This window comes from Vanellus vanellus (genome assembly GCF_965231255.1).
Source record: "Vanellus vanellus genome assembly, chromosome: 30".
Classification (NCBI taxonomy): domain Eukaryota; kingdom Metazoa; phylum Chordata; class Aves; order Charadriiformes; family Charadriidae; genus Vanellus; species Vanellus vanellus.
The window spans coordinates 357836-373871 of NC_138935.1; the positions used below are offsets into that span (position 1 = coordinate 357836).

Here is a 16036-nt window from a genome sequence, read left to right on the forward strand (position 1 = left end):
AGGAGGTGGCCCAAACGTCTCCGTAGGCTCTGGCACTGAGCAAGAGGAATGGGTGGCTGGGAGCGGGTGTTCACCCCCCTGTGGCTTTGCACGCGCGTTAGGACTGGCCGAAGCTGGGGCGCTATGCCCGAACCTTTCCTCTCCTCCCTACTATGCGGGGAGTGCCCTTGACATGAGGGGCAGCCTCTTGTCCCCCCCTGGGGATCGCCTTGCTTTGCCTGGAAGAGGGCAGTGCTTGTGAGGTCCTCAGAGAGGATTCAAAGCCCAGCAGTGGGCAGTGTGTGTGGAGCTGGCCATTGCCACAGTGAGTCGCGGGGGGTGCGGGAGGTTGCCGTGGGGCAGCTTCTGGGACTGGGCATGGGCTGAGCCCTTGTGCTGCCTCCACGTCTGTGCGTGGGGTTTGCTGGAGCCCGGGAGGGGCTGGTGATAGCTGGGGCTTGTCGTGGTTTAACCCCAGCTAGCAACTAAGCCCCACACAGCCGGTGGCTGCCCCTCCCCGGGTGGGATGGGGCAGAGAATCAGAAGGGAGAGAACTCATAGGTCGAGATCAAGATGTTTTAATAGGCAAAGCAAAAGCTGTGTGTGCAAACAAAGCAAAATGGTCGGTTGGGGGTCAGCTGTCGTGGCGGTGACTGTTCCCGACTTCTTGTTCATTCTTATCATCTCAAAGCACCTGGATGTAAAGAAGGTTATCACATGCAAGCTTAGGAAGTGCGGGCTAGATGAATGGACAGTGGGGTGGATTGAGAACTGGCTGAAAGATAGAGCTCAGAGGGTTGTGGTTAGTGGTGCAGAGTCTAGTTGAGGGTCAGTAACAAGTGGTGTCCCTCAAGGGTCAGTACTGGGTCCAGTCCTGTTCAATATATTCATCGATGATCTGGATGAAGGGATAGAGTGTACCATCAGCAAGTTTGCTGATGACACTAAACTGGGAGGAGTGGCTGACCCGCCAGAAGGCTGTGCGGCTTTGCAGCGTGACCTGGGGAGGCTGGAGAGTTGGGCAGGGAGGAACCTAATGAAATTCAACAAGGGTAAATGTAGGGTACTGCATCTGGGGAGGAATAACCCCATGCATCAGTACAGGTTGGGGGCTGACCTCCTGGAGAGCAGCTCTGTGGAAAGGGACCTGGGAGTCCTGGTGGACAACAGGATGACCATGAGCCAGCAATGTGCCCTGGCGGCCAAGAGGGCCAATGGCATCCTGGGGTGCATCAAAAAGAGTGTGGCCAGCAGGTGGAGGGAAGTCATCCTCCCCCTCTACTCTGCCCTGGTGAGGCCGCATCTGGAGTACTGCGTCCAGTTCTGGGCTCCCCAGTACACGAAAGACAGGGATCTGCTGGAGAGGGTCCAGCAAAGGGCTATGAAGATAATTAGGGGATTAGAACATCTTTCATATGAGGAAAGGCTGAGGAACTTGGGTCTCTTTAGTCAAGAGAAAAGAAGACTGAGGGGGGATCTTATTAATGCTTTCAAATACTTAAAGGGAGGATGCCAGAGGGATAGGAGGAGTCTTTTCTCAGCGGTGCCCATTGATAGGACGAGGGATAATGGGCACAAGCTTGAACATAGGAAATTCCATCTTAACATGAGGAGGAACTTCTTCACTTTGAGGGTAATGGATCACTGGAACAGGCTGCCCAGAGAGGTGGTGGAGTCTCCCACTCTGGAGACGTTCAAAACCTGCCTGGACACTGTCCTGTGCAACCTGTTGTAGGTGACCCTGCTCTGGCAGGGGGGTAGGACTAGATAATCTCCAGAGGTCCCTTCCAACCCTGACGATTCTGTGATTCTGTGATTCTGTGATTCTGTGATTCTGTGATTCTGTGCTGGTTTTGGCTGGGATAGAGTTAATTTTCTTGCTCGCAGATCCTGAGTTTCATTTTCCTCCACAGACTCCCTGATTTCCCGGAATAGCAGGAGAGGGGCCGCTGGCCAAGTGCAGAGGATAAAAGTCAGGGCAGGACCCAGGCTGCAGCAAAGTTCTTGCAGCTCCGGACAGGGGACGAAGACAGCGGTGAGTCCCTTCCCCTCACGCCTCCCCCCAGCCCGGGCAAGCAGCCCTGCACACTGGGGCTGCGGAATGCCTCCTTCTGACCCGGGAAGCCACAGGTGCGGGGGCTTGTCATGGTGGGTGCGTTTTGAGGTAAAACAGGACCAATTGTGTTCAGGAACTTCACGTTTTAGCTAAGCCTCTTCTTACTGCTGAAAATTAACTGCACATTGTGCTAGAACTCATGTCCCGGTGAGAGGCACAGCCGGGGGTGAGAGGGGATTTGAGGGGGTCAGGAATGAGAAATTTATGGAGACATTCCTAGGCAGCTCCCAGAAGCTTGAATTTCACCCCCTAACCTATCCTTCCCTTGGTGCTGCTGTGACTCTGCAGCCATTCCTCTGCCCTAGAGCCCTGCCTGAGGCCATTGCTCTGTCCCACACCCATTTCTGCACAATTCGGCACTCAGCAAACTTCCACGGGGGGTTCAGGACACAATGCAGAGCACTGCCATGGTCCCAGTGGGCTTTGCAGAATTGAGCCATTCCTGTTGTGTGGCCAACGGGAAGGGGCTGTGCACCTCTTCTAAGTGTTGTCGTTGTCTTGGCAGCATCGCTTGCGATGGGCCAAAAGAGGAGGTGTGGTGGAAGGAATTTGATGCAAAGCATGATTGGCTTGGAGAAATGAAGCAGGGTGATAAGGACTGTCCCTGTTTGGACTGTGGGGTGCCCCCACCTTGTTAAGCATGCCGTCTCGCCGTCTCCTCCGCAGGCTGCGTTTGCGTCAGCAATGGCATCTGAAGTGCACATGCCGGAGCCTGTCTGCCTCATAGAGAACAGCCAGACGAAGAGGCTGGTGGTGCATCAGGAGGCCCTGCAGGTGCTGTCGGAGATCACCCAGCCTGTGGTGGTGGTGGGCATCACAGGGCTGTACCGCACTGGCAAGTCCTACCTCATGAACAGGCTGGCTGGTCAGAGGAAAGGTGAGGGAGGTCCCGGCCCCGGCTGGCCAAGGTACCTGGGTTTCCCCCTCTCTATGTAGCACTCTGGAGAGCCGTGCGTCCTCCCCACAGGTTTCTCGCTGGGCTGCGGCCTGCAGTCCCACACCAAAGGGGTCTGGATGTGGTGTGTACCTCACCCCTGCCAGCCTGGACACACTCTGGTGCTGCTGGACACTGAAGGGCTGGGCGACGTGGAGAAGGTGTGGCAGAGGCGGAAGCTGCCTTTGTGCATTCCCAGCACTTGGGGAAGCTCTTGAGGGCCCAGCCACGGGGACCAGAGTGCAGGTGTTCCCACCACCGGTGGAGGCCTTCAGCCTGTGTGCTGGGAAGAGCCGGCGGCCACGGGGAAGGCGGTTGGGGTAGACGAGGTGCCAAATTCCTCTGCTTCTCTGGCAAAGAGCAGCAGAACGGGAATGGGGAGCTCAGGGAGCACTTGGATAGAGGTGTGGTGGCACCCTGAGAGTAAAGAGTTGAGGATAACGCGGCTGCAGAAAGACATGGGGGTGGCATGGGGGTGGGTGTCTCCAAACACTGGGCTTGCCATGGCGTGTTGGTTAGGGGTGCTCAGGGTCTGGGGCTCTGGGGTTCTGCTCAGACTTTGGGAGTGTTGTTAACAAGAGCCATGGGTTCTTGTTCCAGGGCGACACCAAGAACGACACCTGGATCTTTGTGCTCACCGTACTGCTCTCCAGCACCCTGATCTACAACAGCAGAGGCACCATTGACCAGCAGGCCATGGAGCAACTGCAGTATCCTTGGTGGGACAGCAGCACCAGGGATGCCCTCCTCTGCCTGTGTGGTGGGCAAGGGCTTGACAAATGCTACTTCCTCCAACAGTGGCAGAACCTGCTGGTGGTGCCCAGTGTTGTGCTTTGAATCCTCAGGAGTGCCATGTGGTGGAGCTGAGGGCTGAGGCTTTTTCTCCCTTCTCCTTCCGGTGGTTCCCTGCAGTTGTCTGTCCCCGCAGAGTCTCCCCTCTTGCCCATGAAGTGCTGGGGGCTTGCAGGATGGCGATGCCCCTGCCTTCAGAGCAGAGCTCCCTCTTTCCTTAGCCAGCTCCCTAGCTATGTGATGAAGCTGTCCGAGCATGTCAAGTTGAAAGCAGCACCCGAGCAGAGTAACGATAAACGGAAGGATTCCGAAAAGTTTGCCTCCTTCTTCCCGACGTTTGTCTGGACTGTCCGGGATTTCACGCTGCAGATGGAGGTGGATGGGAAGGAAATCTCTGACGATGACTACTTGGAGATGGCACTGAATTTGAAGGCTGGTAAGGGAATGGTGCTGTGCTGCTGGAGACGTCCAGCCCCACACTCAGCGGCATTTCAGGGTAAGTCAAGAGCAGCCCAAGCCCGGTGAACTTGCTCCGTGTCCCCTTACCCCACAGGTAACAGCCCAGAGATCCAGCGCTACAATGAGCCCCGGGAATGCATCTGCCAGCTCTTTCCAAATCGCAAGTGCTTTGTTTTTGAGCAGCCAGCCCACAAGAGGGACCTGGTCCGCTTGGAGGAGCTTCAGGATCATGAGATCAATCCTGAATTCCAGCAGCAGGCGGAGAAATTCTGCAGGCACATCTGGGAGAAGTCTTCACCTAAGACCATCCCTGGTGGCGGCATCATAACAGGGACGTGTGAGTACGGCTATCCAGACGGTTGTGTGGCCAGCAGCTCCTGGCACTGTGTCTGGGGAGGGGTCAAATGCAGAGTGAAATGATGCCGGTGGGGAAAGGGAGAGGTATTCTGCTGGCTGCTGTGCCTGCCTCTGGATTTGGAGGTTCTGGGTGTTGGAGGCGGGTGGGAAAGAGTTTGGAAGAGAAGTTGAGGCAGACTCTGGCAGGGAGGCAGCAGGGATATGGCAGGAGCCGGGGCCGAAAGGGAGCCTGGGTTGTGTTGGGGTTGCCGATCTCTCATCCTCGGTCGTCCTTGGCAGTGCTGGGGAAACTGGCAGAGGCCTACGTGGAGGCCATCCAGAGCGGGGCAGTGCCATGCCTGGAGAGTGCGGTGCTCGCTCTGGCCAAGATTGCAAATGCAGCGGCACTGGAAGAGGCTGTGAAGTTGTACCATGATCTGATGGATCAGCGGGCGCAGCTGCCGACGGAGACCGTTGAGGAGCTCCTGGATCTGCACAGCCAGTGTGAGCGGGAGGCACTGGAGCTGTTCCAGAAACAGGCATTTGGGGATGACATCTGCCATTTCCAGGCAGATCTTACAGTAGGTGCTCCCCAGCCCAACCATGATTTCCCCAGGGACATATTTGCCCTATCCTGCTGACTAATTCTTGTGCCTGGCATGCCCTCTTCTCCCGTGCAACTCGGTGCAGAGATGTCTGTGGGTACACAGTGCCCTCCCCATCACTCACCTGCCAGTGATCACTCCACAGATGGAGATTCCAATTTCCGTGGAAACAGGGCTTGATTTTTCCTAGGATATGAGTGGCGGCCGCAGCTCAGCCTGGGCTGATGCCTTTGCTCTGCATCTTTCTGGACAGCGCCAGGTGGAGGCCATCAAGGCGACGTTCTGCAAGGCCAACGAGGAGGTGTCCCGTCGCAATTGCGAGGCTGCTCTCTGGAACCTCTACCAAGACATAGACAAAAACATCAGTGCTGGTGCCTACAGTGTGTCAGGGGGTTATGAGCTGTTCAAAGCAGACCAGCAGGCACTGTTGGAGAAATATTGGGAGCTGCCTGGCAAGGGGGTGAAGGTAGGCACAAGAGCAGCTCCCCTTCAAGGGGAGAGGCTCCACTTCCCATCCTCTTCTCCCAGGAAACCATTTCCCCCAACTGCTGTTTCTCCCTTCGACTCCTCTTCTATCTGTGCTCTTGCAGGCTGATGCTGTCCTGCTGGAGTTCCTCCCGCGCATAGAGGCTCTGGAAAAAATCATCGTCAACACCCAACTCTCCCTGGCAGAGAAGGACAAGGAGCTGAAAAGTAACTTCTGGGGGGCAGAAATGTCACTGCCTGTCGAGGGCCAAGCTTGGTGGGGGGGACAAGAGTAGTCCTTGGGAGCTTGGGGGCTCAGCTCCCGCCTTTGCAACACCTCTGTTCCTCTGTCCCCAGGTGTGCAGGAGCAGTATGAGAGAGCTCAGAAGGAGTGGGAGGACCGGTGGAAGGCGATGAATAGACAGAGTATATTCTCAAATGCCACGCTTATGGTGTATTCCCTTATGAAAGCATTGAAATATTTACCAAGACTGTAGTCACAAAGTAAGAGAGGTGTGTATTGTGCCCATGTAACAGTCTGTTAAAGTTTGAAAGCCTTTCCTGCAAGACGCTTGCCGTAGAGTAGGGAAGTGACATCCACGTTCGCTTGTACTGCACTGTAGATAGTGCTTTCATGCGTGTCTCCTCCAGGAGAAGCTGTTGTCCTCTTCCCTCCCAGAGCACCTGCTCTCTCCCTCCATCTGAAGGCATGGGGAACGTTGTGAGGTTGTGAGTAGAGCAGGAATCCCCGTGGTGGGCGCTACCTGGTTTGCTTGGCATCGGTCCTGGGCAGAGGGACCCAGAAGGAGTGAGCCCGTGACCCAGGGAGCAGTGGGTGAAAGCCATCCTCTGCTCCGTAGCTCTTCCCACCCTGGTCCTTCGGGAGGCTCTTCTCCCTCTGAAGCGATGAGGAAGTTGTCCCGAGAGGGCTGTCGTGCTCTCTGCTCACTCACCACATCTGAAAGCTGCTGCCTCTTGTCTATCTGGAACCCAAGAGATCCCCAAGTGCCCCTTCCCGAGGGTGTCTGGGGTGGTACAGCAGGAGGTGGCTGCTGTACAGAGGGTTCATGGGAGGTGTCCCCCCTATTGTACTGGGGTTGGCTGGGAGAGAGTTAATGTTCTCCTTAGATGCCGGGGTGGTTGTATGTTTTGGATTTGTTGGTGTCACCCCCCTGTTTTAGCTGTCACCGAAGCGTGTCTGCACCTTTTCTGTTTCTCAAACACCAGGGAGTAGGTGGGGGGTGGGCAAGGAGTTGGGAGGGGACACGGCGGGGACAGCTGACCCCAACTGACCAAAGCGATATCCCGGACCATATGAGCCTGTGCCCCAGCAATGGAAACGGGGGAAAGCGGGAGGGAGGGGGGATGTTTGGAGTTACGGTGTTTGTCTTCAAAGTCACCGCTACGCACGATGGAGCCCTGCTTTCCTGCAGGTGGCTGACTGCCTGCCGATGGGAAGTGGAGAATGAATCCCTTCTTTTGCTTTGTTTGCACAGGCACCTTTGGCTTTATCTATTAAACTGTCTTTATCGTGAGCTATGAGTTGTCTCACTTTCACCCTTCCCATTGTCTCCTCCATCCCCCAAGTGGTGTGGGGCTTAGCTGCCTTCCGGGGTCAACCCACCACACCCATGGGCAAAGGGGTGTCCCTCTTCCCTGCAGGCAATGAAATGTTCACCTGCAGCATGAGAAGAAGCAGGGACACTAACCGTTGCAGTAAGGTGAAGGAGTAGAGGGTTTTGAGTTCTTTCTGGACAGAGGGGCTGCTCCAAAGGCAGTCACCCCCGCCATGCCACAGGCACTAGCCCCTGGAAAGACTTTCCTGCGCTGTGGGCACTCCATCCCTGCAGGGGAGGTCTGCCCGTGAGAGAGGAAGGTCTGCAGAGCACAGCCCCTGCTCACCCAGCAAGGTCCTGGGGAAGCTCCCGAGGACAAAGCCCAGGCTCTGCTCCTCCATAGGCTCCTGTGCCGGTGCTCTTTGCCCTCCTGAGCCCCCACACCGTGAGACCCTCCCTTGCCACACTCTAGTCCTGGGAGCCGTCCCACCACATAGAACCATAGGATTGCTGAGGTTGGAAGGGACCTTGAAGAGCATCAAGTCCAACCACTAAGCTACCCTGGCAAAACCGCTTCTAAACCATGTCCCCAAGTACCACGTCTACCCCTTTTTTAAACACCTCCAGGGATGGCGAATCCACCCCCTCCCTGGGCAGCCCATTCCAATGTCTAACAACCATTTCAGTGTAAAATTTTTCCTCATATGTAGTCTAACCCTCACCTGGCATAACTTGAACCGGTTTCGCGTAATACTACCTAACACTGCAATTCCACCAATGAACCAGGTCCTTAAGCGCCACACCTACACGTCTTTTAAAGACCCCCAGGCCCTTTTCTGCCGGGCAGCGTTCCAGCAATACTGCCCAAGCCTGTAGCACTGCCTGGGGTTGGTGTGACCCGAGTGAAGGACCCGGCACTTGGCCTTCTTGAACCTCATACCATTGGCCTCGGCCCATCGGTCCGGCCTGTCCAGATCTCTCTGTAGAGCCATCATACCCTCAAGCAGATCAACACGCCTGCCTAGCTTAGTGTCATCTGCGAACTTACTGAGGGTGCATTCGATCCCCTCATCCAGGTCATTGATAAAGATAGTAAAGAGAACCGGCCCCAGCACCGAGCCCTGGAGAACACCACTTGTGACTGCACACCAACTGGATTGAATTCCATTCACCACCACCCTCTGGGCACTGGGCACTTCCATCTCGCTGAGCAAGGTGCCCTCGTCGCCTTCCCTTAGAGGTGCTGCTATGGTAGATGGTACCCATAGCTGGGAAAAACGTATGCTGTGGACTGCACTATACTTACCGCATTGATGAGCATAAATAATAGCCATTGTCACTCCTGAGAGAAGGATGAGCAATCCTCCAATGGTTAACCCCATCTCCAGGGGAGGTGTACTGGTATCTTTCCCCGTATCATTCCCAGAGCGGGGACACATTATAAGTCTCGGCAGGGTTTTTCCAAACGGATGACCCCAGTGTGGCTCTCCTTGTTTAACTGCTTGGACTAAAGACAAAAGGCCCTTTTCCCACTCCAAACACCTCTCTTCTGTCTCTTTAAATGCAGTCAACCTGAACACTAAAGGCCTTTTTGGCCCCCTTGCCTGGTCTGAAAGAGATTCCCTTAAGTACCATGTTCTGCAGAGCCCTCTCTGCTGTAACAGGGTCTCAGGGGTGCACAGGCCCCAGTGACCGGTAGGTTTTTAATTCCTGTGTGAGGGCTTTGACTGCCTCTTCATGTTCTGCCTTCCATTTCCACATATTTTCCTTTTGTAAAAGTGAGTACAGCGGGCGAGCAATGATGAAAATCCAGGTACGGGTTTGTTTCCTCCAGTACCTGAAGGACCCGTAAGCTGTTGTCATTCTTTCCTAGAATGGGGCATCTGCAGTTGTTCTGTTTCACAGAACAGCTGACCAGGGGAATTGCTGCACCGCCTGAAATCTCTGAAGTACCTAAAATCTTTACTTCTCTACTTGCTGCCTGGCATTTTTCATCTGGAAACGCAACTTCTGCTTTACGGAGTGCCTGCCACAGTGCTGCAGCCACTCCCCCACTCTCTCGGGAGTAGTTCCTCCAATCAGAATATAATCTCTTGGCAGAGTTCCACATCCTGAGGAAGCGGAACGCTCTGTGAAAGTTCAGCAAGCGCAGCATGAGCGATCGCGGGTGAATGTTTGTAGCCCTGTGGGAGTCTGTTAAAGGGGTATTGTCTTCCTTCCCAAGGAAGAGCCAGTTTCTCTTTATCCTCCTCCGGCGAGGGCACCGTAAAGAACATATCTCCGACATGGAGCACGGCCATCCAGGGGTGTGCGGCTGCCTGGAGCGTGGCTGTTAGAGCTGCACTAGCGGGTACGCAGCCATTAGCGGAGATGTGTCGGCACAGCAATACATGATAACATATTATTATGTTGATAATCAACTCTCAGGTGCCATCTCCCACCCGGTTTCAGACTGGCCAGAGGGGTGAATTGTACAGGGGGTGGGGCAATAATGTGCCTTTTTCCTGAGTCTGTTATGACATGCGAAATTCCATTTCCTGCTGCAGCAGCAATTGGATCCTGCAGTACACTGCTGATTTCTGGGCTGTGCAGAGTGCACGCACTGTAGCCTCCCAATTCCTACCGGGGCTGGTGTCGGTGCTTGTCCCGAAGGACCACACGCCACAGTCTGCCAGGCACCAGTTTCGTCCAGTCATTGTGCTTTTTAACTGCAAAGCTGGTAGATGATATGTGCTTCCTTTCCGGAGAACATAAACAGATTCTCCTGCTTTGGCAAATAACACTTCCTCCGTTTACCCTGGGGACTTTAACTCTTTGCTGTCTGGGTCTCATACCCAGCTTCTCGGCATCCCTTTGTGTTAGCACTGCCATTTGTGCTCCCGTATCTATTAGAAACCTCACCAGCTGTCATCAAGGACCAGCTGGAATCAGAACCTAAGTGCCTCCTTCCTTCAGTGGCTTTAATTTTGCATAATCTACTGTGGCGGATATCGGGGTATCACAGGATCCTCCTTGTGTGTGCATAGCTTGTATGCAGACGGCTCTCCTGACAGCAGGGGAGAGCTCGCTTAGGGAACGGATGGCAGATCATCGTTGAAGGACAGCAATAGCTCACTGCCTTCCTGCCTTCTATTTCTTCGATCTCGCTCCTCTCTTTTATTACCTTTCCTGCCCTGACAGGCAGCTTCTAGGCAGGTGCCTGACATCCTACACAAAATTCCTTTTCCTCTATCGTCTTTAGCATTTGCTGATATGAATTGTTCGTCGATTGTGCATCCGTCACAAGGCTCCACAACCTCCCTTGGGCAACCTCTTGCAGTCGCATCATCATCTTCTTGGGCCTCTGTTAGAGTCTCTCTAGTATGTCCCAGACTCTCTTGCACTGAGGAGCCCAGGACTGGACCAGTAGGCCAGGTGTGACCTGACCAGTGCTGAATGAAGATGAAGTATCACCGCCATCCACCTGCGGGCAACACTTTGTCTAATGCGGCCCAGGATCAGCCATGACCTTTTCCTTGCCTTCACCTTGTATTTTCTTTTTCCCTCTTTTGCCCCTCCCAAGCTCTTCCCTTTGATCACCCCCAGGCCCTCCCATACAAACAGCCCTCCCCTGTTAAACCTTCCCTCACTGGGCCTGCTTTGCCTTGGTTTGTCCCACATTTGGTGTTTCTGGGATGGTCACCATGGTAGTACCTACCTCGGCATGCAATGTCACTTAACTAGTATCTCCTCTTTTCATTTCTTATCTGCCCTGCCCTATAATTTCCTCATGCTGTGACCTTCTTAGGGATGCCACAGATCAGTGGGCCACCAGCACGCTGACACTAACAGTTGGCACAACGCAGCTTCACTCCAAGTAGACCTTGAGAAACTCAGGGATTTGGCCAACTGAGACTTCAAGAAGTTTTCAAGGAGGCAGAATCTTCAGCTTTTGATGGTCTGACCTTCTACATTAGGGAGAAAAACAACCCCTCTTAAAGCAAGGCAGGCTTCTACCGGAACTGGATGAGCAGCAACCTGGAGGAGAAGGGCCCGGGCATTACAGGGCAGTGGTGCTAACCCTAATTATGGGCATGTGCACACTGGTCTGCACTGGGAGGAGTGTGGCCACCATGGCCAGGGGAGTTATCAACCCCCAGCCCGCACTCAGCATGTGTGGGGCCACATCTGGAATAGTGTGGCCTCATGTGGGCATGCCTTTTCTGGAGGAGTGGGGAGGAACTGGAGCGGGCCCATAAGACGTCTGCCAAGATGGGGTTAAAGGCCATGTGTGGGAAAGCTGAGAGGTGGGGACCTCATTGGCCTGGTGAAGTGGAGGCTCAGGAAAATACAGTAGTGGCCTGAGAAATCTTGATGGTTACTTTCAGAGATGATGTCATGCTTTTTGGTGGAAGGAAAGAGCATGAGAGAGGAAAATCCCAAGAAACTGCAGTTCTGGAAGTCCAGGTGGATGTGAGGAGACAGAAATGTCACTTGAAGGAGAGTGGTGTTTTGGCACAACATTTCGCTCAGAGGCAGTCTGGGTTAGCGGATGATTTTGTGTTTGAAGGAACAGCCAGTGAGGATGGAGAGATGTCAGTAAAGGAAGGGACATGCCGGGGTGAGGAAAAGGTGGGGATATGTGCTGGATGTCCACAGCCTGCAGAGAAAGAGGTGCGGGCTTGGGACAGTGTAGGACAGCCTATGGTGGAGATGGGCAAGGGTGCTGGCAAGGCGGAGAGGCCTTGAGAGAACTGAGGTCATTGTCCCCTTGGCTATGGCGGATGTCTCTGCCACCAAGGCTGATGAGGAGATACACTGACCTCATGGCACTGAGGCCACGTTGCCACCTTGCACCCCGTGGGGAGGCTGGGAGGTGTTGTACTGTTGTCCTTCACTTGGCATCACACCACACACGTCCCAGGAAGAGCCCTGAGCCGTGTGTGATGGACAAGATCTCTCTTCTGAGGGGCCGGGGTCAGGGCTTGGCATTTGGCGTGATAAAACACACTAAGGCTTTACTCAGCACCAGAGCCACCGCTGCTTGGCCTGTGCCTGCCTGCCATAACTGCCTCCAATTTTATGCTCTAACGACTCTGTGGGGAGGCTGTCTTGGAATTGGCCCTCAGTGGGGCTCATTAATACTCCAAGAAACTTCAGTGCTTCCTTCTGACTCCTTGAGCAGTTTGTGCAATCTCCTCTCAGCACTGCAGGTCCATGGACTCAGCACCAAAACCACCATGGGGCTCATTCCAAGGCAGAGAGCCCTCGTGTGCCTTGTCTCTTCCCATAGTGTTCTTCAAGTCTTCAGCAGCTAATTGGAGAGGTTTCAGGAGGGTAGTTAAAGGGGAAGTTTTCAATGACTACTTAATGAAGTATTTATATGTTTTAAAGTCAATTCATTTTACCTTTTCATTTTGCTGAAGAAGTGATAACAGCATTCTAGAACTGGTATTGACCCAGAGGGTCACCTAAGCTGATATGGGCAGGTAGGAGAAGCAGTCCCTTGACACCAGACACTCGATGGACATCCTTGCTCCTCACCTCCCCAACCCTTCCATTTCTCTCATCAGACCCCTGGGCCTTGCATCACTTCTCCTTACAGCAGACTTCTCCACTGAAGGCTGCAGCTGGATGTTACAGCACCTTGCCACCAATTCCCTCCTGCTTTCCTCAGAGAACTGCCACAGGAGCACTTCTCCTCATTCACAAAAAAAAAAAGCCACACATGATGCAATTCGCTAACCTTCAAAACACTATCCTTTTCCACACGCCATATCCAAGCTGCACCTCACGAGGGCCACCTTCCACAAGGGATATCTGCACAAGAACTGGTTTAGATAGAGTTAGGAAAGGATAGATAGAAACATAATTAAGGATATGTGTCAAGAGTTCATTACATTTCTCAGTGATGGGGCAATTTCCTAATTCTCTGAAGCTCAAAGCAGCAACCACAGAGTTTGGAGGCATCTGAGTGACCAACGAGCCAGGGGAGGGGGAAACCTGGATAGCCATGGGAAGGGTATGTGTCGAGATAGACTGCTGAAAAGATGCCCTCAGGCGAGGTCACTTAATCAGGAGAGGTGGGAACACATAAAAGGTGAGGGAGAAGAAATTCCCAGTGGAGTAGACAGAGTAGCTGCCATGCAAGTAGAGGGGAAGATCAATACTTCTCCTATGAATAATGCACTTCCAGGACATTCCCTTTCTGACAACGTGGGAAAATATGGTGATTTCATTAAAAGTACTCAGTTGTTTTGACTGATTAATAATGTTGAAAAAAAATGTGCACATTTCCAGGTAGACCTCAGTGGCCTGACCATAAACATCCAGTGCCTTTCTTGGAGGCCCGACTGGACCTGAGGTGTTTGCCTGGGATAAGCAGGTATTGCAGAGGAGATTAGAGCCCCTCTGGAGCTGCAGGTGGAGGCTGGGCAGGGGGTCCTCACCATGAATACAAGGCCTGTATTGAGGAGTCCTGTCTGGGGTCCATTCCCCTCATTCCCAAAACACACATGTGCCAACTTCAAGTAGGAAAGAAAGTGAAGGGGCAGAGAAGCAGACTGCAGGGGTGGAGAAATCCCAGCCCAGGAAAGCCCAGGTTTTCTCCCTACATCCCTGTGCGCAGCCAGACAAGGCACGTGGAGGTGGTTCAAGCTGACTGCAATGAGTTTCAAGAGTACGACACAGAGGTCTGAGGCAGTGCCTCCCAGGCTGCAGTTGCAGTGAAGAGCGAGGAGGAGAAGGAGGAGGAGTTCCCATGCCTTGCACTGCATGGCCACATAGGGCACAGGAGGATTCATGACCAATAAGCACCAGGAACACAGCCAGAGGTCATAGGATCATAACACAGCTCAGGTCGGAAGAGACCTCGGGAGGTCTGCAGTCAAACAGGTTAGAAAGAGGGTCAGACCGGGTTCTTCAAGGCTTGATCCAGTCGGAGTTTGAAATCCCCCAGGGACACAGACGGCACAGCCCCTCTGGGTGACCTGTTCCAACGGTGCACTGAGTTCATGGAGAAAAAGTGTTTTCTTTTCTCCGTGCTGAAGCTCTTCTCTATCACCTTACGCTCACTGCTTTTTGCCCTCTCAACATGCACCCCGGTGGAGAGCCTGGCTCTGTATTCTCCGTAACCTCCTCGTAGGTACTGGTAGGCTGCACTGAGGTGCCCCTCGGCCTTCCCTTCTCCAGGCTGGACAAGCCCCGCTTCCTCAGACTCTTCTCATAAGTCAAGTGCTCCAGCCCACCATCTTGGGCAACCTTTGCTAAACCCACTCCAGCTTACCACCAACATTCTACCTGTACTGGGGATGAGAAATCTGGATGCAGTTACCTGCAGAGTCCCTTTCCTCGCTCTCCTGGCCATGCTCCTGGTCAGACAGCCCAGGACACTGGTGGCCTCCCTTCCTTTAAGGCACACCGCTGGCTCCTCTCCAGATCACTGACCACCAAGACCTTCTCCACAGAGCTGCTCCCCACCCAGGTCGCCCCCACCCTTTGTCGTTGCCAGGGTTTGTCCCCTGCAGGGGCAGAAACTGGCATTTGTCCTTGAGGCGTTCCATGAGGTTCCTGCCAAGATGGGCTCTCCTCCTCCTTCAGCCCTCTCTTTGAGCACAGAGCCCTGGAGACCTTTCCAGGAAAGACAAAGGCCATTTGAGTCCCTCAGCTGCCCCTGTGTCTGCTGGTGTGAAATCTCCCTCCCCTTCAGCAGCAGCCCTGCATTTCCCTTGCTCAGCCTTGGTCTCTAACAAGCAATAAAAGCTCTTTGTTTCGCCCTTGACATTCCTTGCAACCGACTCCAGGGGAGCTTTGCCTTCCCCACAATCATACCTGCACAATGGCGGCAATGCACAGGAATCCCTTGTTTGTGCCTGTCTTTGCTGCCCCTCTCTGGATGCTGCTTCGTGGCCCCGTCACCACCCTGTCCCGGAGGTGGCCAAGCAACAGAGCTGCAACTATTGTTCCAGACCAGGCTCCTCTCTCCTGTGCCTGCACGTCTCAGCTCCCTTCAAGGAGCCCTGGCTCTGCACCACAACCCACCTGGGCTGAGTCCTCACCCTGCGTGGTCACACAGCTCAGCCAACTTTGGTCTTTTCCTCTGCCGGGCACTTTCCAGCCCGGCCCAGCCACTTCTCGCCTCTTCCCATCTCGCCAGCGAAAGACCAGCCTTCCCCGAGCTGCTGCATGCAGAAATACCTTTCTCCTGGTCATTTCTTCCCCTCACAGAGTTGCTCCTTTGCTCTTCTCCAGGGACGTCCCTTCCCCAGAGAACCTTTCCCCATGGCAATGTGCCTGTGCTGACCTGGCTGGACACTCCTGGCCCTCCCCGTGCTCCCCACAGAGCCCTGAGAGGGTGGTGCTGCTCTGCAGAGTGAGCAGGCTGTGGTGCCCAAAACCCATGCGGAGACAGTCCAAGGCAGAGCCCTTCTGAGCATTCACCAACTCCTGGGCCAGAGGTCACCCACAGGTGAAAGCTCAGCCCAGGCCTTCCCCAACACATCGCCCCATGCCCTCCACCCCCGAGCCCATGCAGAACCCAAGCACAGCAGCATGGCCTTGGAGGGGCAACCTCTTCAGACGGTTCTCCACTTCAGCTGGGGAAGAAGAGTCCAACCTCCAGACACTGGAACTGAGGAAATCCCCTTTTATTAGAGAGATGTGACACAGGAGAGCAGCTGTACCATCATGCCACAGACATGTACAAAGGCCTCTGCCTCAGACAGACTGGGCTCATGACGCTGGAGAATTGGAGTGGATGCAGATACTCCTGGCCAAACATGATGATCACAGACCAAATGCCCAAAGGCGAGGTGGT

General features: G+C 54.1%; 1 protein-coding gene across 1 annotated transcript; it reads left to right on the forward strand.

The window, feature by feature from the left end:
• The first annotated feature begins 2751 nt into the window (after window positions 1-2751).
• Window positions 2752-7221, forward strand: LOC309682528 (guanylate-binding protein 1-like). The gene is made up of 6 exons (XM_082496628.1): window positions 2752-2972; window positions 3063-3190; window positions 3630-3739; window positions 4055-4257; window positions 4375-4617; window positions 4917-7221. The coding sequence occupies exons 1-6, from the start codon at window positions 2780-2782 to the stop codon at window positions 5255-5257; spliced, it is 1218 nt and encodes a 405-aa protein (XP_082352754.1). The 5' UTR covers window positions 2752-2779; the 3' UTR covers window positions 5258-7221.
• The last annotated feature ends 8815 nt before the right edge of the window (window positions 7222-16036 follow it).

Bases quoted from the DNA above. Each gene is read 5' to 3' on its own strand.
- LOC309682528 (XM_082496628.1), top strand. From the start codon at position 2,780: ATGGCATCTGAAGTGCACATGCCGGAGCCTGTCTGCCTCATAGAGAAC. The intron at 2,973-3,062 runs GTGAGGGAGGTC...TCCTCCCCACAG, and splicing joins GCTGGCTGGTCAGAGGAAAG to GTTTCTCGCTGGGCTGCGGC. The intron at 4,618-4,916 runs GTGAGTACGGCT...CGTCCTTGGCAG, and splicing joins CGGCATCATAACAGGGACGT to TGCTGGGGAAACTGGCAGAG.